This window comes from Gobio gobio (genome assembly GCF_949357685.1).
Source record: "Gobio gobio genome assembly, chromosome: 9".
Lineage (NCBI taxonomy): Eukaryota > Metazoa > Chordata > Actinopteri > Cypriniformes > Gobionidae > Gobio > Gobio gobio.
In genome coordinates, this window is record NC_137115.1 from 3612842 (window position 1) to 3632167 (window position 19326).

Consider the following 19326-nt stretch of genomic DNA (forward strand, 5'->3'; position numbering starts at 1 on the left):
GAGTTTATATCTTGCAATAAATACTCGCAATTGCGAGAAAAATATCTCACATTTCCTCGCAGCTCTCCTTCACAGATATGCGCTGCACTCTTTACCGCCTTTCACTGGGTTGGCTTTCCATCATTGCGTCAGCTAAAGAAAAGAAAGAAAGAAATAAAGAAAGAAAGCTGTCACTTTACTTTGCTCGAGACCCTGTGCGGTCACACACTCGGCACAGCCCTTGCGATGGCTCTGGCTGCCATAGACTCCCATGGCGGAAGAAGAAGAGTAATAATAAAACTAACAGAAGAATGCTTGAGAAGTTAGACTAACAACACGTGTGTGTAGAGATCTGACGCATGCTTTGTTTGGAATGGAGAAGTGCGCTGATGCCTCCCGTACACTCGCCTTCCTTCGCTCAGGGTGCCAGATTGGACTTATTTGGACGAGCGTTTCTCTTTATCAGAATGGAGCGATTTTATACGAAGCGATTCCTTGATGTCATGCCTGAGAAGTTAAGCAATGCCATGAACGAGTGTGTGTGTGTGTGTGTGTTCTGCGGTAAGGTGACGCTCCTCAGCTCAGTAGCTGCGTCTGATGAAAGTTTGGCATTTTCTTAGATCTGACTCATTTGCAATCTGCAGAGCTAATGACGGGGAAGAAAAGCAGGGAAGAAATAGGAAAAAAAGAACCAGTTATATAACCGAACACATAGTTGCATGTGTCTTTGTTTTAAATACTCACATTTCAACAGTACATATTTGAAAAAGTCCTGTATAATCAACCCAACATAATGGTCTGTGCTGGTAGCAATTTCTTGAAATCAAATTGTATGTCCTGGAAATTACTTTTGTCATGCTTTGATTGCAATTCAATAACTCTCTACACAGTAGACAATTGAATATAAGCGTTTCTTCTCTTCTGTTGAAAGGTCAGGAAGTCAGACACTGATAGAAAAGGCAAATGAAGTGATTTTTGAAGGTTTCTCGTCTCCTCAGCTCCAATCCCTGAGGTGCTCAAAGGGGATTTTGCTTCAGCTTTTGAATTTCAAGGCTTACACAATTGCAGTCAAGCAGTGCAGATTTGCCAATGTGACCCAACAGCTCCCTTTGGCTTTAATAAAAGCATATTTTCTTGGGAAAAAAAGAATAATACCCCTCAATAGGGAATATTCAAATGCACAACATTTCCCTCCACTGTCTGTCACAGATTGCTCTCATATAACGTCTAAACATTTGCTCTGCTTTTGGATGGACTCTCTGTCTATCCTCGGATTGATCCTTTGCAGGTTTTCCTATATCTGTGTCTTTACTCTAAAAATTGTTATGCACATTAATTAATCATTAACCTTTTAATGTGCACACAAATACATCAGAAAATATAGCTATTTTCCAATATACAGTAGTAGTAAATAATGCAATAATAAAACAAAAAATTTTATGTATATGATTATGTAATGTAAACATCAAATTGTATTAGATTACAAATCATGCACTAGTGTTTTGTGCTCGTAACTTAAAATTGTTCAAGAAACACATAATATATGTGTGGGGTTTTGCCAATGTTTTTTTTCTATCAATGAGCGTGTTTTGCTGACGTCGAGCATTGTAACCAATCACAGACATGTCAGTCATAAACATACATATAATGGCCAATCAGAGGCGTTTAAAGGAACAGTTCACCCGAAAATGTAATTGCTGTCATTAATTCCTCACCCTCATGTCGTTCCAAACCTGTAAGAGACTGACACAGATAAGACATTGTTGAATAAAGTCATATTTTTTTGTTTGTTTTTGCACACAAAAAGTATTCTCATCCCTTCATAACATTAAGGTTGAACCTCTGGAGTCACATGACTATTTTAATGATGTCTTTACTGCCTTTCTGGGCCTCAGAAGTGTGTATTAAATAGCGGTCTATAGAGGGGCCAGAGAGCTCTCAGATTTCGTCAGAAATGTCTTCATTTGTGTCATGAAGATGAACAAAGGTCTTATGCTGTGTTCTCACCGAATGCGAATAGAGCGTCTGGAGCGAGTGATTTCCATGTTGAGTCAATGTAAAGGCGATTTGACGCGCGCCTGGAGGTCCTGCGGCGCTATAGATGTGACACGATAGACACGATTTTGCCTCATTCGCCTCTCTCGATGAATGCTCAATCAACATCAACCATCTTGCAAACAGACAACGTCTAGCACTTGCCCCTTTCGCCTCGAACGTCTATTTCGCTTCAAACGCTCGATTTATACGCGCGTCCAATTCGCTGTGGAGGCGCGAGCGGATTCAAAATGTTCAAGCGTAGACATGACAGATGCGAATTTGCCGCTTTATTTGCATTTGGTGTGAACACAGCATTATGGGTTCGGAACGACATGAGGGTGAGGAATCAACATTTTAATTTTTGGGTGAACTTACCCTTTAAAATAGTCTATGGTTGATTTATAACATCTGGTCCTTAATGACTGAGTTTTAAGCAATCTGTGTTTTACTGGATGTTTCATTTCAGTCCGCGCACATGAAATTGAGTGCATCACCTGACCAAAGGACCAAAGAGAAACCAACCATTAGTAATTTGGAAAATATTTTGTTACAAGTCGTGCCGCTCACTTGCAGTGCAGTTGGTTTAACAGCCAATAAAGCGAGGTGTAAATGAGATATTTATTCTGCAGCAGAGACAGCTCTGTGGATTTTAAGGGGAGCATTTGCGAGTCCAGAGCTCGGTGAACTCGTGCTGAACCGCAGGGCTCAAACTGTGCAAACTTGCGCTGACAGCATCAGTGATTTTAATGGCTGCACGCGCTAGTATTGTCGCGGTTCTCGCTTTCTGGGCATAATTAGAATTGTGTTTTTCATGCTAACCAGAGGGCCAGTGTGAAGGTCACTGTTTAATGCCGTCTTGATTTACTCATTGTTTAATTAGAGCTTTCAAACGATTAAAACTTTAAATCCGATTAATGACATGATATGGCTATTCATTAATCAAATTAATCACAAATGATCACATATATCAATATTTGCAGCTGAAAGCCCTCTAATTAAAGATGATTCGACTGCATTATTGAGGTAGACGGGTTGAATTTGCAAAACAAATGCAGTGTTTATTTCCATATCATGTCTCTTGCCGTCCCCAAGGCTGCATTTATATGATTAAAATGACAGAAAAATCTGTAATAGTGTGAGATATTATTACAATATAAAACAGCTGTTTTCTATGTGGATATATAGTCATTCTCATATCATGATTTACTTATGATTATTATCAACGTTGAAAATAGTTGTGCCGCTGTGTGCCTAACGCTAACCCTAACTGTGATACATTTAATTTTTCATAATTACGGTCCCTTTTATTAAATTTAATGTGTGCTTGATGATTAAAAATCTTACCTACACAAGCTTTTAAAGGAAGTTTAAAACAGTTTTATTTGTATGCCTAAGTTGTATTCCATTCTACTCCATCTCGATTTTTTTTATCCCAAAGAAAGTCAGGAGAACATGATTAATTGCGTTAATTTTGGAACACTTTATTTTTTAATAAATAATTAATAACACTAAATTAACATGTTAAATCTGCAGCCCTAATTTATATGCAAATTCTGTTGTGTGAACACAAGAGTGATTACAGTATCAAGGGAAAATAATTGACAATTATTATTTTTATTAGGATCATGCGGCTTTAATTTTGATGTTTCCTTTAACATTCTTTGTAATTACACCCGATTTTACCAGTTGGCCCAGTACAGATCCATCCATTGTAGAAAACCGAGGCGCTTTACGCTCTGTTTGTGTTCTTCAACTATAATGAATGGTAATTTGGTCTCTCCTGAACATGGTAACTCTCCACCATTAGTACCAAAACATGCCAATTACACAATGGCTTCGACTCAAGCATCTCCGTGTAAAGCCAAGGGAAGCCTGTCATTTATCGAGTATGTTTGTCTCTCAAGAGCTGATGACTGAAGAACAATCACCATTTCTCAACACCGGGCTCCACTCGGCAATAAGACAGAGTGTGTCTGCTCTCAGTCAGTGTTTTTGTCTTGAATGTAATCAATTACCCTTAGCTCTGTAAATATAAGAGAACGTGAAACACTGCTCAAGTGCCTTGACAGTCATTTTGTCTTCATCAGTATTGGTTCTGTCTCTCTTTCCCACAGATAGATTGGTGGATCATAGCCAATGACTCAATGACGGCCGTGGCTCAGTAGCTCGGACTCATCACACCCTGAGGAGAGGAGAAAATGGACGGGCCGAAGGACTTCAGAATGCTGGCTCGAACTCTCGGAAGGTCAGTGGTGTCCTGTCGAGCGGACATTCAGTCTTATTTACAGGTCTGTTCCTGGATGTTTGCGCTTTACCCGCGAGGGAAGGCAATGGCAGCAATTATACCGCCGAACCCGACGGCACGCCCGCTGGAAGATGGAGCAGATTTCTCTGGTCATGCCACTCCCTTTGGTGACCGAATGAAAAGTAGTTCAAGGACTATGAGTAGATTCATCAGTATTTATGTCTTTAAACCTTTTGGCATCACACACTGTGGCAATGATAGGGGAGAGCGGGACACAACCTAACGCTTTTTGACTGTGTCAGTTTGTGTAAATCCACTTGGGGTTCAGAGTATTTATTTTTCCCCTCATTAATTGCACACATGTCTAGTACAATTAAGTGGTTTTGTTTCATTAATACAGTGTATACTTTTTTCTTGATTTACCACGAAAGAATGGAAGTGAAATGTGACAACATGCCCCATAGGTGAGGTACATCGTAACATGACCAAATAACAGCTTAAAATGTGACCTGATATAATCAAAGAAATATCCAAACTAAAATATTTTGTCAACAAAATACAATTATTAACTTTTTAAAATAAAATAATGGATTTTTTTTAATCATTAAAAATATAAGCATTTTTGAGTTTGACTACAAACACATCGCCAAATACAGCTATACAGCATAGCTAAAAACTTAATAATAATTAATAATTTCTGAACATTAACTCTGCCATTATTCACCCTTTTCTCATGGTTTCTCAAAAGAATTCATAAAAGTATAGAATATAATGGCGTATTTCTAATAGGGGCTCATTGTAACGCAGTGTTAACACACACCATCTGCACAACTGGGATGTGAATCGCGGCTCTTGTCTTCTGCTGTTAGATCAGCATTAAAAAACGATCTCAACTGTTAAATAACAGATATAATATTATAATAATATCGGATGTGTCTTATTTTAAATAAACACAAAAAACAGAGATGAAAACTAAACTTAAGTCAGAAATTTACTTTTGCTATGGTTAAATACATGTTCAGTAATATCTTCCAGAGATTTTTTAATTTTGGCGCTATTTTTTCTCTAAATAATGTTGATATGACAACTAGTAAATACAGTAAGTTTCGTCATTCTGGCATGTGTGGAAAGGGTTAAAACGCTTAGGTTGTGCCCCGCGCTCCCCTACGTACAAAGATTTGTGTTAATTTTGCTGACAAATTATTTTCGTCATGATTTTCGTCAACCACCTTTTTTCACTGTCGAAAACGAGACAATAACTATATAAAAAACAGTTTTGGATGACAAAAACTATGATGAAAATCTACTGTCATTTTCGTCAACGAATAAAAACGAGAGGATAATGTTAGGAAGGGTCGATTAGGGAAGAGATCCGGTCAGAACTGATGTCCTGTTTAACAGATGAGCTCATTTGAGTTGTAACGTGCGGATCTAACGGCGGGAAAACACGGCTTTGTTGAGCTTCTAAAGGCTCACGCGACAGCGCTTCAGAGCGGCCCAATCAATCAATAACACACATTTATGACAGGTCATGTTTATGAACTAATGCTGAGGGATAATCACAATGTTTACTGTACCATGTTTATATAGTCATATGTTTTAGACGGTTGTATCAACGCATATTTGATCTCCCTCATCTGAACTTGAATGAGCCGGCGCAGACATTTCAAAATAAGAGTCCCGTGTTTTCCTGCTTGTTTATCATTAAAAGTCACTCATTATATATACATTTTTGGTTACACAATAAATTGTGTTTAATTTCATTCCCATTTAATTCATAGTCAGGAGGAAAGACTAAGAACAGGATTTGACACACATTATTCGTTACAATATCAGGGTTAAAGTATCCATTAAAACATATTCATTACTAGAAATAAAATAAACTGAAACTTATTTGAAGCTTTAGCTTAACCTGATATACTAACTAAAACAGAAATACAACTTTATAAAAACAATATAGATGTTTCTATAAAAAAAAGCTCTTTTTTGTTAATTTTTTCGTTTACAAAGTCGGTTATGTGATGCTTAAATGCTCAATTAATACATTAAAATTTAACTAAACTCATTCGATTTTAGTCGACTAAAACTTGACTAAAACTAAAAACAATTAAGGTGACTAAAACATGACTAAAACTAAATAAGAAATTTGCTGTCAAAATGAACACTGATAAGCACAGATGATTTTGTGAGATAATGACAGGCATCCTGAATAACTGGGAAAGGAAAAGCTTTATGTGTTAACTGTTGATATTATTTGATGGACTTTAACATGAACTAAAAATGAGCAGTTTTATATTTATTAACCTATGTTAACAAAGATTAATAAATAATGTAACAAATGCTCACTGTTAGTTAAATAAGGAATAACTGAAAACGGGCCATTTAATTATTTGAAAAATAATGCACATCCAAGGTGTGTCCATTATTTTTCAATAATTAAAGAACAAGTCAATTATTCCACTTATACTAAGGTTTCCACACCTCAATACATTGTTCAGATGATGTATTTCAAGACATTTGGCAGGTGTTTGTCCTTTAAACGCTCTTTAGTAGGACTAATTTCTTACGCATCTCATCCCAAGCCACTGTTGCTGATTCCAAAATGTCATTTTAGAGCTTGTAACAGAGACTTGAGAGAGAGAGAGAGAGAGAGAGAGAGAGAGATAATAATCGTATGTGTATTACCTGAGTGTGTGTGTCTCTCAGTGTTCAGCAGCAGCGTTTCGACTAATAGTGAAACTGTAAGTTTATCTGCTTCAAGAACAGCGCCGTTATTACATCGCTAGTGAGAAATATCATGAAGTTTTTAATTTGCTAGACTATTTTACTGATAAAATAATCAGAGCAGCGCTGACATGTTTCTGTGCGAGTGTGTGTCCGTACTGTATGTGTGTGTGTGTTTGAGTGGGACAGTGTATGTGCTTTCCGTACAAAATATAACATAATTTAGTGGCAAAAACAGGGAAATCCTATTGTTTACTATATGTATTTGCTTGGTCAGTGTGGTTGTGGGTTTTGTTTTTATTGCTGCAGTAGTCTGAAATATCTGAACTCATTTGGTGGAGTGATATGGTACTGTAATGCGGTCAAAACCTGCTGGAACTACTTTAGACGTGCGTTTCCCTGTCAACCAATCAGATTCAAGCATTCAACAGTCCCATCGTATAATGTCAGTTAATGCATTATCGGTAACACTTTACAAAAAGGTTGTATTAGTTAACATTAATGCATTAGTTAACATGAACTAACCATGAACAACACCTCTGTTCAGCGTTAGTTCATCTTTGTTAACGTTAGTTAATACAAATACAGCTGTTCATGGTTTGTTAATAGTTCACAGGGCATTAACTAATGTTAACAAGATTTTAATAATGCATTAGTAAATGTTGAAATTAACATTAACAAAGATAAATAAATGCTTTATAAGTGCAGTTCATTATTAGTTCATGTTAACTAATGTAGTTAACTAATGTTAACTAATGAACCTAATTGTAAAGTGTTACCGCATTATCTAACGTTCTTGGTTTTTATTGCTGTTATAGTCTGAAATATCTGAACTCATTTGGCGAAGTGATATGAGACTGTAATTCGGTCAAAACCTGCTGGAACTACTTTAGCCGTGCGTTTCCCTGTCAACCAATCAGATTCAAGCATTCAACAGTCCCATCGTATAATGTCAGTTAATGCACCTAATGGGAACTTATTGTGAAGTGTTACTGATTTTATTAGGAGAATGGTGTTGAACACCAAAAGTCTATTTTGTGATGTTTGGTCTGAAGATGATCTAAGTGAAGATTGGACCAACTTTGTAGGATGAGTAGCAAAAAACGCTTTGTGAATTTGTTCAAAATGTTGGAAAGACAGACCTCGGAAAATGGATAATCATATTGTTCCACACACAAAATGTACGCCAAATTAAATACAGCATAGCTTAGCAAAAACCTTTGACCAGCACATGAAGAGCATCCAATTTCATAACCATTGGAGTTAATTCGTGAGTTGCTGCTTGAACAGCGTCCAGAGTTTCCAGTAGATCATGGCTGTGGAGATTTGCTCCATTGAGGTCAGGCGTGATGTTGGACGTCTGGCGCTTCAGTTCATCCTCAAGCTTCTCAGTTTTATTGCTGGCCAGTCAAGTCCACATTAGACTCAATAAACCATTTTATATGCTCTTAGCTTTGTGCACCGAGGCATTATCGTTCTGGTAAAGAAAAGTCTCAATTTTACAAAAATGGTTTGCCTAGGGAGATTTCATGGATTTTCACCGGAGTGTAACTGAAATTGTTAATTAGAAGATGTTCACATACTTTTGTCCATACAGCAGGAACAAGTCATTACTGTACTGGTCTGGGCTGCGTTTCCCAAAAGCATCGTAAGCCTAAGTTGATCGTAAAAACGATCGTACGAGTGATCTTAATATTAAGGTCTGTTTCCCAAAAGCATCGTAACTTAAGTAGCACTTGAAAATGATCGTAGATCAACGAGTGCTCTGGAGTAATCGTAAAGCTCTAAGTGTATCGTAAGAGGACAGAGTTATGAGGTTTACAGATTACACCTTTAACTTTATTCAACTACATTGTGATAATACTATAAGGTTTTGATTGTACTTTATTGTACACTTTTTTATTATTATTTTTATTTTAATATTCTCATTATTATCAATGTTGATAAAAAAAACAGTTCTGCTGCTTAATATTTTTGTGGAAACTGACTTTATGATCACTGTATTTTTTTTTTATTTTTTTTTATGAGGGCAGGTAACAAACTAAAAAAATATAATTACACATCTGAATTAAATGAGGATATTTATTTCGTCTTTTTGAAATGTATCTTTTCGTGGTTTTTTTTGTCCAGCCATTTTGTCAGTGCCTCAGCCTGTAGGTAGTTGCTTTATATAGCCTAGACGTGTTTTGATTGCTAATCCACATCAGATGACAATTATTAGGTGAAACGTTCCGAGGAAACGATTCCATATAAGGTTATATTTCAGCACTTCGCAAATGGACAGCGACTCTTAAGTAGCACTTAGAGCGCGTTCTCGCGCTTTCATGTTAAGTACATTTTTGGGAAACTCACGTGGAATTGCTGCGAGTGATCGTAACTTCGCTCGTAGAACACGCTCTTTAGAGCTAAGATACATCGTTATTGGGAAACCCGGCCCAGGTCTCTGTTGGCTCGCGGACTGTCTGGTTTTTATATCTGAGCAGATCTTGGTGGGAGTGGACACTTTTAAGAGCACTAAATGGCCATACCGCAGGGAAGCCCGTGACCCTTTGACTCTGCGGTGGCTCGAATCGATGCGCTGGTGACAGTGAGAGAACCCGTGCCGTCTGCATTTGGATTCCCTGGAGATCCTCCTTCATAAAGAGACACTGATCTTGAACCCTGGAAGTGAGATGAGTCCTGCAAAGTGTAAATGTATCCGGACTTTTGTGTACATGTTGCAACTTGGAAATTTGGCTGAGAGCAAGTGAGAAATCGCCGTTTGGTGGATGGAATTCTGCCTCATTTTCAGTTTTTGCAAAGTGATCGTTTGATGAATCAGTGGAAATGGTTTTTGCCGATGTGGAATGAATGTTTTCACAGCCTCAGAATGAAAACGACGGGGTTATGATTGACACCCCATCTAATTATCAATGGGAAATCATTTTGTTGCCGAGTGTGTGTTTGCGTTTGTGTTGTGTAAGCAAACACCCGGGCAGATGTTGTGCTGAATATGTCCAATTCAATGTCCAATTGTATTGATATTTTTACAACAGCTCATCATTTAGAGAGCATCTGCACTCGACTGATCAACATGTGTGATTCTGTTTGTGAATTAAACACATTCTGTATGTATTATAAATGATAAACGACTCGAATCATTTGCACTATTCATGCTCCTTGAGAGAGATCATTGACTTTAGATAATAATCAAGCATACGAGCTATTTAAACACTTATTTTTTTTTTATGTGGTGTAGATATCATACACTGTAATGTGAATATGATAAATAAGTTATGTCAACATGTGTTTGCATTGTTTTAACTCAAGTTCAGTAATTGTCAAATAGTTTTATAAGTTAGTCAAGATTCAACGATTTTTTGGAGATTTAAGTTGAAATAACTTAAATATCCAAGTTGATTGTACACTCTAAAAAAAAAGGCTCGTAATCATAGGGGAACCTTTTTTAGTGCTATATAGCACCAATTTTGGTGCTTCAGTGGTTCTTCAGCGGTTCTTCAGAGGTGCTATATAGCACCTTAGTCAAAGAACCGGTGAAGAACCTCTGAAGAACCTCTGAAGAACCACTGAAGAACCGCTGAAGCACCAAAAATGGTGCTATATAGCACTAAAAAAGGTTCCCCTATGATTACGAGCCAAGAACCATTTTTGGTGCCATATAGAACCTTTTTTTTTTATGAGTGTACTTAAAAATGCAATGCTGCAGTTTCACAGTGTACTATATTAAAATAAAATGATAACAGTGGTAAAAAAACATATTTGAATGTGTTAATGTTCACTCAATGTGAAATATATTATTATAATTTAAAATAACTGTTTTCTATGTGAATATATAGTAAAATGTAATTTATTCCTGCGATCAAAGCTGTATTTATCATCATTACTCCAGTCTTCAGTGTCACATGATCCTTCACAAATCATTCTACTATGAGGATTTGATGCTCAAGAAACATTTATGATTTTTATCAACGATGAAATCAGTCCATATTTGATCACACTTTAGATTAGGGTCCAATTCTCACTGTTAACTGCAACGTTTGCCTCAATAAACTCCAAATAACTGCTTATTAATAGTTAGTAAGGTAGTTGTTAAATTAGGATTAAGGGATGTAGAATATGGTCATGCATTAATATGTGCTTTATAAGTACTAATAAACAGACAATATCCTAGTAATATGCATGATAATAGTGAGAATTGGACCATTAACTTAAGTGTTGCCTCATATATTTGTGGAAACCGTGATACATTTCTCCTCCCAGAATAGAAAGATCAAAAGAACATTTATTTGAACTATAAATCTTTTGTGACATTATAAAAGTCTCCACTGTCTCTTTTGATCAATGTAATGCATGCTTGGTGAATAAAACTATTAATTTTGTTGAAAAACTTTTGAACGGTAGTATATACTAGACCTGAGACACATGCAACTACAGTAAAGTACATAAACACTGATATAAAGTGGGCCCATATATAATGTTGATACATATTTGGGGTATACACACACAACCTCTTCTTGAACAGTCTTGTCTATGTCAACTTAAACTGGTTTTAAATACAGATCAAACTAAATGAATGATTCTTTTCAAATGCCAAAGCTCTACCAAGGACTCTTCCTGATATTATATCTTCCCAGGGAACACAAATAGATTGTGTTGCGAGTTATAAGTACCTGGGTATTTTATTTGATACTCAATTAACGTTTAAGCCACATACTGATAAACTACTTTCTAAACTTAAGCTTAAATTGGGTTTTTATTCCAGAAACAGATCCTTATTTTCTTTTAGTGCAGGGAAATATGTGGTGTCTGCAACCTTTTTACCACTATTGGATTATGGAGATCTGCTTTATATAAATGCCCCAGTACATTTTTTTTTAAACTTGATACCGTTTATCATAGCGCTTTATGTTTTATTACAGCTATCAAACACACCATTGCACTTTATATGATAAAGCTGAGCTGCCATCTTTGTATACTCGAAGAAGTTTTATGCTATTGTTATATTTCTGGTTATTATTGGTATTGATTTTAAGTCTACTTGCGGTCTAATTCAATGTTACTTGTCTCTCAGCTTTTCGAATACAAATGTGATGCTGGAGCACAAAACCAGTCCTGCGTCTCACGGGTATATTTGTGGCAATAGCCAACAATACATTGTACTGTATGTGTCAAAATGATAAATTTTTCTTTTATGCCAAAATTCATTAGGATGTTAAGTAAAGATCATGTTCCATGAATACATTTTGTATGATTATTTGTAATATGCATTGCTAAGGACTTCATTTGGACAACTTTAAAGGAGATTTTCTCAATATTTAGATTTTTTTGCACCCTCAGATTCCAGTTTATTTTCAAATAGTTGTATCTCTGCCAAATATTGTCCTATCCTAACAAACCACACATCAATGGAAAGATTTGATTTATTCAGCTTTCAGATGATATATAAATCTCATTTTCAAAAAATGTACCCTTATGACTGGTTTTGTGGTCCAGGGTCACAAATGTCTGTTACAATCTTCGTTCAAATGGTTTGTTATATCTTAAAGTTCCTCGGGTTCGAACCGAGCTAGGAAAAAGAGGCTTTTAATCAATAATTTACAAAACATCTTAAAGCTGACTATGCTTCCATCAATAAACGAGTTTAAGCTACTTTTAACAGATTCTGTGTTTTCTCCTTTGGTAAACTGCTGTTGTGATCCTTGATTGTGTTTTTTCTGTTTCCACACATTCTCACTCCCAACTCATATATTGACGCTTGGTCAAGTACTCCATTAGCGTCATTTTTTGACGCGCAGGTGCTCCATTGATTTCATTGAGAAACCTTTGGCGTCATACACAGACACGTTGGGCATGGGGATGGTATCATCATGATGAAACACATTCAAAAATTTCCGCGTTACATCAGCTTTAATAGTGAAATGTCGTTGGCTCTCGTGTGTCTTGTGACCAATTGCTTCATGCTCAAGAGTTGGGTGTAGAAGTGGGAAGGAGTAGAGTTAGCTGCTCCAAAATATAAAAGTAGCCTATAAATATTCATAAAATCATGTCTGCTTTTACAAATGCAAAAAATTAAATGCGGCTTGATCTGGCACATTGATTAAACAACTGAAATCAATGGAGTACACCGCTTGTCGAAAAATGACGTTAAAGGGGTCCCTGTGTGTTAAAAATGATGCTGAGGGTCCTGACCAAGTGTCAAAATGTGATTAGTTGGGGGTGAGAACATGTTGGTTTTAATGTGCATTTGTGTGTTGCCTTCCTGTTTCCTACACAATTGCACTTGGCCATGTGGCACTTCATGGCATATTCTGGGAGTGAATTACTGTGTAAAGCATACCATTTCCTGTTGCCAACAGGTGGCGCTATGACTAACTGAATATTGGCATGTAAATGTCTTCAGGTCAGGACTCTTATAAAACATGTGAAGTTTGGGGCAGATCGGACATTGTATGCCAAAGTTACAACAACTTCCGGTTTCATGGCGAAACATTGAACTTTGTAAGGCCGCCACGGACACGCCCTTCAGCGAAAACTCAAGATCTTCGCAATTTAACATCACAAAGGTCTTTAGATTACACCTCCCAAATTTGAAGATGATCCGATTAAAACTGTATGATGAGTTTGTTGAAGTATGAGGCCAAGGAAGCAAATAACATCTTTAATAAATAATTTTGGAAAGAGTTCTGTTTGGGCCATTTGGCTCCAACTGCGGAAAATTACGTTAAAGGGATCCCTGTGTGTTAAAAGTGACGCTGAGGGTCCTGACAAAGTGTCAAAATGTGACGAGTTGGGAGTGATTAGTGTTAATGTTATGTAGCTGCATTCTTGGCCAGGTACCTTTTGTAAAAGAGATTTTAATCTCAATGAGTTTTTCACCTGGTTAAATAAAGAATGATGATGTTTGTAGGGTCAGTGTTCAGCTGCGTTAGAGATCCCTGTTTGGGCTGTAAGAGGCAGTTGTGGAAGAGACTCGTGGTGGCAGGAGGATGTTTAAGCTTCGGTCAGTCGGGCAGATGGCATTTGGCATCTCTGTCTGTGGCTGGACGCCCTCATTGACTAGCAGCAGGTGCTCCGGGCGTCCAGAGGTGCCAGCTGTGTGCAGGGGAGCGGGGATGGGAACAGGCACAGCGCTCGTTAGGAATTGGACAAACAAAGATAAAGGCACTCGGATTGGATCCTAATGAAATCCCGTTGCTCTCTCATTGTGATGGCCCGTGTGTATGCATCTCTTCTAGCGGCATGTCTCTGTTTCTCTTTTACCTCAGCCAGTGGCAACAGACTCCATTTACATTGGCTTATTGCAACCCTTCACCCCAGATCCCGCTCTCTAGGTCTCTATCTCACCATGTTTTGAAATTCATTTATGCAGTTGCAAGGAAAGTTGGGGATCAAGCCAGGAGGGCATCTGAGGAAGAAGCATAATTCAATGAATTACCCGTTAGTGTGTCTGGAAGAGCAAGATAGTCTCTGTGTGTCTTCAGGGCTTCAAAACCGAGACCATACTCATTCTTTTAATGCGTGCAACACCATGAAGACGATACCTAATGGCTGTAGTTTGGTTCGTTGAGTGGTACAATTATGCTTTTGGTGATTAAAAACGAAGCACTTGCTTACAGAGTTTGCCTCAGTGGGACACGGACCTCATAATGTGTTCATAAAATTGCTTGTTTTGTTTTTTTCTCTCTACATACTGCATAATAAAAAAGATGCATGCTTGGAATGGGGATTTCACATTGTTCGTTTGATGCTTTCTCATTGGCAACAGTGACTGCTTGGATTTTTTTCCACGAGGAAAAGACTCGTAAATAACAATAAAGGTTATTTTGCAGCTGTAGTCTGTTATGTGTTCGTCGCACATTGACTGAATACAAAGTCAAGAGAATTGGAACAATTGCAGTCAACGCTTTGATCCATCCCAATGGCCGTCCGTCACAAACATGGACACAGATTCATTATAGACAGTTCTCGGTTCAGTTTATTGTTCTCTGACTTTTATGTTCGTAATGAGACGGGACATGTGGGTGTGCAGATTAAGCCTCCTCCTGTATCAGAGGGCTGTTTTATGTCCCACCACCCATCTCCTTGTTTCTTATTGCATGTTATTGTTCTGCGTCTCTCTGTCGAACACTAATGGGCTGACACCATTGGATAATGGTCAGATCCATGTGTCCTCCCGGGTGCCATCAAAGATCATTGCAGCATGGGAATAATGGAAGCACACTCTATTCTGGCTGTCCGGGAGTTTTAAGAGTCTTGAAAACCATTGGGAACAATTACTAAATCTCACCATGCAGCGTTAATAGTGTTGTGCTTTATGTAACAGCTTGAACTCTTCTGGGAAGGCTTTCCTCAAGGTTTATGAGTGTGTTTATGGGGATTCTTCTAGAAGCGCATTTGTGAGGTCAGGCACTGATGTTGGACGAGAAGGCCTGGCTCTCAGTCTCCGCTCTAATTCATCCCAAAGGTGTTCAATCGGGTTGAGGTCAGGACTCTGTGCAGGTCAGTCCAGTTCCTCCACACCAAACTCGCTCATCCCTGTCTTTATGGAGGGATGCTTTGTGCACTGGAGCACAGTCATGCTGGGACAGGAAGGGGCCGTCCCCAAACTGATGTCAATCCAGAGTCCAGTGGCGGTGCGCTTTACCCCACTGCATCCCACGCTTTGCATTGCACTTGGTGCTGTAAGGCTTGGATGAGCTGCTCGGCCATGGAAACCCATTCCATGAAGCTCTACACACTGTTCTTGAGCTCATCTGAAGGCCACAGAAGTTTGCAGGTCTGGAGCTTTTGACTCTGCAGAAAGTTGGCTACTTCTGTGACCCTCAGCATGCGCTGACCCCGCTCTGTGATTTCACTTCGTGGCTGAGTTGCTGTTGTTCCCAATCGCTTCCACTTTGTTATAATCCCACTAACAGTTGAGCGTGGAATATTTAGTAGTGAGGAAATGTCCCGAATGGACTTATTGCACAGATGTCCACCGATCACGGCCCCACGCTTGAGTTCTCTGAGCTCCTGAGAGCGGCCCATTCTCTCTCTAATGTGTGTAGAAGCGTCTGCGTGTGCTTAATTTAGTGCTTGATTTATACACCTGTGGCCATGAAGTGATTGAACACCATAATTCAATGATTTGGAGGGGAGTCCCAATACTTTTACAATATAGTGTATATATTTGGCCGACCAATATAGCAGAGAAACCTCATTTAAGTTTATTTCAGTTCTAGTAGGTGATGCTAGTGGCACATAATGTACAAGTGTTTTTACTAACGAAATGCTTTTCTGTGGACCATGCACTTGTTCACCAATTAAATTATGATTTATGATCTTGAGCAGCTGCAGATGAGAGTGTTGAGGTTTTCTTATATTTACTGATTTGCTGTAAACACATTTGAGCATGTAGTTTTTATCTATCCTGATATTTTGCTTTAAATTCATTCAGTTTATGTTCTCAAGTTCTGTGAGCTGTTTATTGCTTGCTTGTTCTTTTTTTCACCCCCTTATTTATTATCATTATTATTTATGCATGCATGCATGCTTTAGTTATGCAAACTGACCATGTCAGCCAGTGACCAATAATATGAATGTTGAGCAATTTGTTTGGAAGTTGCATTCAAAATACACCTAAACATCCCGTTTGAATGCTTCAGTTTACAAATGTCGCCATTAGAGAAGTCATCTCAATACTGATTATAAGCACTATTCCGGCTGTAGTATATGTTGCTTAAAGTATTGGGTTTTGTGGCTGCTGGGGATCAACCCCTTAATGAATAACTTGTGTTACACATATTGCATTTGAATAAATGCCCATATGTTTAGAGAAAAGCTGAATCTTACGCTGTAGTAGACAAGACTAAAGAGAGGGAGAGAGATGGATTGAGATGGGAAAAAGAGAAGAGATTGCTCCCAGCTCCCAGACGCCTAAGCCATCTGCTACTCTATGGTCCTGCTGGTGGATTCCATCTCAGCCTGTATTCACACTCGCCGCCTTCTGATTGGCCAGAGCTGCAGGATAACAGTGTGATGTCATGGAATCTTTTGACGAGAGTGGCTGAGCCCTCGCCATGACAACATCCCTAAAAATCACAACTGACTGGATTGAGTAGGAGGACCCCTCGCTGTTCAGCGTCTGACAGGCACAGTCTGACAGACGTCTCACTTTAAAGATTGTGATTTGAGTTCTTTTTGTGTTTCTGAACTGTCTGACACGCATACAACATATTTACCTGCCCACTCACCTAATACAGCTTCTGAATGAAGGGTGCTTTGCTCTCCACTTGCCAACATTTACGCATCGTGTTCTACTATTTCTCTTTCATAAGAGAAATGTTGGAAATGCACTGAGAATTTGTGCATATATTGTTAGTTTTAGTCATAGTTCACAATAACAACCCTGGTGTGTGTGAGTGTGCGTGTGTGTGTGTGTGCTTGATTGTGTGTTTGTGTGTGTATATGTGTTTGTCTGTTTGTAAATGTATGTAAATGCATTTGTATAGACTTGGTTGGCATTACCTAGCCTATAAATCTAGACGCACCCTAGCGGCAGCAGATGTAATTTGCAGCCAGGGTCGTCTAGCAACTCTCCGTTGGCTTGCGAGCTGGAAAAACCAAACTCTGGTCAGGCCAATCACATTGTGTATAGAGTCGGTGGGCGTGCTTAACTTAATGGTGGCAGAGTTGCGGCGGAGTTGCTACTTATAAACAAAGAAGCTGGCGAATAGCCGTCTTTCAAATCGGCTTTGGCCGCGACTCTGGAAGACTTGGAGTTCAGCTTTTCTTTGAGGAAAGAACAAAGAACGGCACTGAAGTCATTCTTGAGAAAGGAAGATGTGTTCAGAGTTTTGCAGACCGGATACGGCGAAAGTTTAATCTATCAGCTCCGCTTCACCTTTTTTGTTGCTCTGGTTGGTTGTTGCGCTATCCTATTGTGTTCAGAGGGAATTTGAAAGAAAACCGTTTATCCCGCCCCTCGGATTGAGCCCTGCCAATGGTGTGTTCCCAGACCCAACATCTTGATGTGGGTATGGCTTGTCAGGCGAGGGAACGTCCACAAAAACGTCATATCCGTTTATGCCGTGGGGTAAAACAAGCCATTCGAATGAACGCGCGTAGACCTTGTTAGACGCTTTATCTGTCACGATCACCAGTAAGAGTGCCCGTGTAGTCCACCAGAGGGCACTCCACCACAGACTATTGCCATATCACTACAAATTACATTACCCATAATACACTCTGCCCGGACTCATCATCCCTGATTACATCCACCTGTGTCTCATTACCCTGTTTACCTCACCCTATATAAGCCTGGTTATCTCATTCATTCATGGCGAAGTCTTGTTTAGTGTAATTACTGCATTTCTGTTTTCCCTGGTTTCTTGTCTCTTGGTTTTGGATTTCTTGCCTGTTCCATGGATTACCCGTTTGCCTATCTCTCATGTCTTGTTTGCCTGATTGGATTGAATACCTGTTATGACCTCTTGCCTGTTTGTTGACGACGAGTGTGGATTACCCTTTAAAATAAAGCTGCGTTTGGATTCTCAACCTTCGTGTCTCGGAGCACTTCTGTCACATTATCATTACTCTTTGTAATGATTACGATTTATTTTTGTTTGGTGCAATGCCGAAAAGTTGCCATGTGTCGTTCTGCACCTCTAGTAAGTTAAAAAACCCTGATCTGAAGTTTTATACTGCAGAATAAACAGACGGAGCCGTTCGTCAATTCCGAAAGCCTGTGCAATACGTCCATTACAATTAAACATTTGCACTACATAATGCTGGTATTATTGTAAAGATTAAAAAAAGAGATTTCATTAATTGCAAAGACAAAAGTTTGTTGAACAAAACGTCAATAAAGTCATACTTGTCACGGGACTCGAACGGCATCAGAAATGCCGTCAATTTATCATTAAAGCAGTTTTTCATGATGAGCGATCACATAGCCACATAATGCGTGAGGTTATTAATGTACAAAACATTCAAAAGCCTTATTTCATGATGGGAAGGGCTGGGCTCATGCGTGTGCTTCAAGCTTTAAAGCTTTCAAGCTGATAGTCACATTATATGTACAACACTTTTCCCGTCAAAATGCAGCTGCTCCCACAAATATTACACGACATAATAGCTAGACTACTTCATAAATCACCCAGTTTTTTTATGAAGACGGTTGCTATTAAAAAGCACATAAAAAAAACGTTGCTATTGTCAGTAATTTGAATAGTATGGTGACACTGACATGTCAACTCTGAATTTGCTTTGTTAAATGTAAATGCTGAACTAATTCATTCATGCATGGCTCTACTAACAAGAAAAACGAATAAATAAACAGATAAAGCCACATGCATGCAAGA

General features: G+C 38.5%; 1 protein-coding gene across 1 annotated transcript in view; it reads left to right on the forward strand.

The window, feature by feature from the left end:
• LOC307132055 (leucine-rich repeat and fibronectin type III domain-containing protein 1-like protein) overlaps positions 1–19326 on the forward strand; it is a 279896-nt gene that overhangs the window by 159585 nt on the left and 100985 nt on the right. The window contains exon 3 of the mRNA XM_079826188.1: positions 4131–4261. Coding sequence (XP_079682314.1) covers positions 4215–4261 — 47 coding nt within the window. The 5' untranslated portion in view covers positions 4131–4214. The remainder of the gene's footprint in view (positions 1–4130; positions 4262–19326) is intronic.